This window comes from Fulmarus glacialis, unplaced genomic scaffold (assembly GCF_000690835.1).
Source record: "Fulmarus glacialis isolate BGI_N327 unplaced genomic scaffold, ASM69083v1 scaffold36959, whole genome shotgun sequence".
In the NCBI taxonomy this organism is placed as follows: Eukaryota; Metazoa; Chordata; class Aves; order Procellariiformes; family Procellariidae; genus Fulmarus; species Fulmarus glacialis.
Genome location: NW_009232018.1, coordinates 781 through 4,931, shown reverse-complemented (window position 1 = coordinate 4,931; position 4,151 = coordinate 781). Strand labels below are relative to the sequence as shown.

The following is a 4,151-nucleotide window of genomic DNA, read 5'->3' as shown; positions in this document are numbered from 1 at the left end:
CTGCTCCATAATCTTCCCCGGCACCAAGGAGCAGAGGAGCAGAAGGAAGGGTGCAAATTAATTAAAAGGGGATCCCCAACCCACCAGGCATGACAGGTGTGAGTGCTGGGGGGGGACATAAGCTGCTTTTGTGCTCTTCTGCAACAGCTTCCCCCAGACCTTGGATGGAGGCAAGTCCCCCCATTTCTTGACCAACCCAGGTGCTGCAAAGTACTTTACCCCACAAGCCCGAATACTCAGCTGTCCTCCCTGGATGCACTTTAGGGCAGCCAGAGAGCCCTATTTTTCTTGCCTCGTGCCCCCAACCTGCAACCATCCCTTGGGGACCCAATCATGGGGAACCTCCCTACTGAGGTTCATGATGGCACAAGAGGTGCTATCACCTGGTAGCTTGTGGTTCTCCACTGGCACCTCATGCATCCCAGTACAGAGGGACCCTGCTCTCAGCCTCATCCCAGGGTCCATCAGGCTTGCAAACTGAGGGCTGTGCCCCAAAGCACCTGGGATGATGGGAAGGAGGCCAGAAGACCGAACAAGCAGAGGTTCCAACAGCAGGAGACGACATCTGCCAAGGCAACTGATGCCTTCCTTGCCAGAATAAAACACAGGTAGATTGTGCCTGGTCCTTTCTCCACCTTCCCCAGAGATGAACAACATCCCAAATCTGGGAAAGGTGCAGAACCGAAGGTTTCTCCACATTTCTCCTTTTTTCTGTGATGCTTCAGAAGGGCTGGAGAGCAAGGTCCCAAAATTAGGAGCAAAATCAGAGTCAGGGCTGCTTGGAGTCCATCACATTCAGAAATAAACTAAAGCCCTCCATATAAGCCCCCGCGCTCCTCACCCCAGGTGAATCCATCCCTTAGATCATGCCCAGGAAGCTCCAGGAGCTCACCAGATGCTGGAGGAAACATCTCAAGATGGATTGGAAAAGCTGGGAAGTGCCAGCATGAGATCACCCCCCAAGCTATGGCTGAGAGGGGAGTAGGGGGTCTGCAGGACATCCAAGCAGCACAAAACCTGAATGAATTTCCTCCAGCAAGTGAGGCCATCCCTTTCTTTGCCAACTACAAAGCTGGCGTTGGCCATAAGGTTATCACTTGGTGACCTTATCCATTGCTTGGTGACCACCATCGCTTGGTGATCACACAACACATGATCCCAGCACATGAGAAAAGCCTTAATTCTTAGACGGGCATCTCTGGGAGCAGCCACCCTGGGGACTGAACCACCAGAGATGGTCCCCTCCTGCCTTCTGATATGCAGCAGATCAGGAAGGTAAACCTGCCTTTGGACTCCAGGATGGCAAAGGCTGGAGATCCCACAGGGCAGGATGCCCATCAAAGGTTGGGCTTGTCCAACTACAAGAACACACAGTCTAGCTACCACCTACCCAGTGCCACCTGAGATGCCCTCAATCACCCCAGATAGTCATAGCGAGGCTGGCATATAGGACATAGGGACTATAAGAGATACAACCTCTCCTGGAAGAGGAGCTGAAGGCCCACTGGGTACCCCAGATCATCTCCAATGGCCTCAGCAGTTGAATGCAACCCCAGACCTCCATCAACCATTTGGAGCGCTTGATTGGGCTGCTCCTACACAGGCAACACGCATCATTGGAGGTGCCTTCAGGTGTGTGAGACACCCACAGAGACAAAAATGTGACATCCAGGAAGACACCTGGATGACATTACGTAGGCAGCCACCTCCTGCCACCAGCGTCATCAGGTGTCCTCCAAATCCCACATACCCAAGTTTTTGCTCTTTTACGAGAGTCCCCGCCTCTGCTCAGGAACATGAGTTAAAGGAGAGGGTGAGTTTGGGTGGGAGATAGCCTAAGGGGAACTGTCTCTGCTCTGGGGTTGGGGTGAAGGGGCCCCCACCACTGCAACATGCATCATGTAGGTGCTTCATGGCCAATATGACACCTCCAGTGTCTCACCACACTTTAAAGGGTAAAGGACCACCATCACCACAGGCATTCTGTTCCCAGGGCTGCAGGTGCAACCTCCCTTCCCCAGAGACACGTGGACACAGCAGATCCCAGGATGGGAACCTGTTGAGATGTGTCCACCACCAGCTGGGCTACAGAAGACAGATGTTTGGGGACAGGCTCAACCCTGAAGCCAAATCACAACCTCACAACCTGCAGCCAGGAACAGCATTTGGAAGAGGCCAGAGCTGCCCCAGTGCTATCTCAAGGGCTGAAATGGGAGGAAGTTGGGAAGCTGTGGGGCAGGGGCGAAGACCAACATGACCAGGAGACACAACCATCCTTGCAAGGGGATCCACCAGCCCAAATCCCAAACGTGTCTTGCTGGCCCATCTTGTAACCACCTTCTGCAGGGTACAGACTCGGCAGTGCTGTGCAAGATCCACCTTGCACCCAGGATTTGGTGGGTCTCTCCTTACGACATCTGCCAGCAACACATGCCAGGTGACCTCCCACTCACGTCTGAAGGATGCTGGCAGAAGGTACTGGGTGTGAAGGAGGTGACACCACCAAGGACTGTACCAACACCAAAAGCCCATGTCAAGACCCAGCCGCAAGCTGGAGGAGGCGATGAGACAGAGCCGTCATTAAATAACCATCCTGTAATTAGTGTGCAGAGTGCCGAGGAGCACGCACATCTCACCCCCCCCGTTCCCAGCACTACAGGGACCGTACGAAAAGAGGGGACGGGGTGGGACCCACGATCTCCAGGAGTCCAAGGGACAGCACAAGGGCACCAGCGCGGGCAAGGACACAGCTCCTGTCTTGCCCTCGCAAGCAAAGGTCCGTGTGCCACCCTCTGCCCAGCAGCCATCAGCCAAGGCGAGACAAATCCAGGCTCCAGTGGCAGCATGGGGGTAGCTCCGGGAAGCGAGAGAGGAGGAGGATGATGATGCAGAGGGCTGTTTGTGTCTTGCTTGCTCGTCCCCCATCCAGGTTCCTGCCTGGAAAGTCCCAGGAGCGGTTGGAGAAGGACTTACGGCGCTGGGCGTCACTTGCTGAGGCTCCCAAAATGGACGGCAGCAGCATGTCCCCCCTTTCTTCTGCTCCCTACGAGCCCCACCAGCGCCGTGGGGCAGAAAGAAAGGGGGCGATTAACTGGGTCATTAGCAGCAGCATGAGATATGGACGGGACACTTGAGCCTCAAAAGGCTTCAGGGGGAAAGGGAGGTGCCCGCTCCTCGCTCTTCCCCGTAATCCTTTCCGCTGCCCGTACCACTGTTGTATCTCCCTCCCAAAAAACAGGCAGGTCTGTCCCCTGCTGCAGGCAACAGCGCGCCCTGACTCCCTGGAATCCCCCGGCCCAGGCTGAGCCACACTCGCTGGGATGACAGGGGAGGGGGGCTTGGGATGATTTAAGGGCAGGTCTCAGCCCTCTTCCCTTCTGCTGTGAGAGGGCAAAGAAGAGGGCTCCTGCTTGCCCACCGGCGGTGTGCCACAAGCCACGGGAGCCGTGGCATACCTGCCAGGAGCTTGCAGCCCTGCTGGCTCACGGGCTCGGGGAGGGTCCCGCTGGGATCACCCCCCACGGAGGCAGGAGGAGAGCACAGCGCAGGTCCAGGTGCGGCGAAGGGCTGGGGCTCAGGAGAAGCGCCGCAGCTTTTTGGGGGTCCGCACCGGTCCTCGAGCGCACGTACAGGGTCCCCCAGCCCGGGGCTCATGTGCTGACGGTGGCAGCATGTTTACGGCCACCGCAACCTGGCAACACCGTGGCTGTGCTCGCCGCACCAGGGCTCAGCCATCGCGGTGCACGCGCTGGTGCTGCAGCAGGTTAGAGGGGTGAGCGAAGCCCTTGTTGCAGACGCTGCACTTGTAAGGGGTCTCACCCGTGTGCACCTTCTCGTGCACAGCCAGGTAGGCCAGGTCCTTGAAGAACTTGTGGCAGAAGCTGCACTTGTAGGGCCGCTCCTGGCTGTGCACGCGGTGGTGCTGGAGGAGCAAGGAGGGCCGGGCAAAGGCCTTCCCGCAGACCTCGCACTTGTAAGGGCGTTCCCCCGTGTGCGCCCGCTCGTGGATCACCAGGTAGGACGACTGCTTGAACGCCTTCCCACAGGTTTTGCAGACGAAGGGGCGCTCACCGGTGTGCACCCGCTCGTGGGAGGAGAGGGCGTTGGATTGCTTGAAGCCCTTGCCACAGAGCGGGCAGACGAAGGGGCGG

General features: G+C 57.4%; 1 protein-coding gene across 1 annotated transcript in view; it reads right to left on the bottom strand.

Annotated features, from left to right (window-relative positions):
* Nucleotides 1-3,727: 3,727 nt before the first annotated feature.
* LOC104081876 (zinc finger protein 135-like) overlaps nt 3,728-4,151 on the bottom strand; it is a gene marked incomplete at its 5' end in the record, with an annotated part of 1,156 nt that continues 732 nt past the window's right edge. The window contains one exon of the mRNA XM_009584769.1: nt 3,728-4,120. Within this exon, the coding sequence (XP_009583064.1) occupies nt 3,728-4,120 (393 nt within the window). The remainder of the gene's footprint in view (nt 4,121-4,151) is intronic.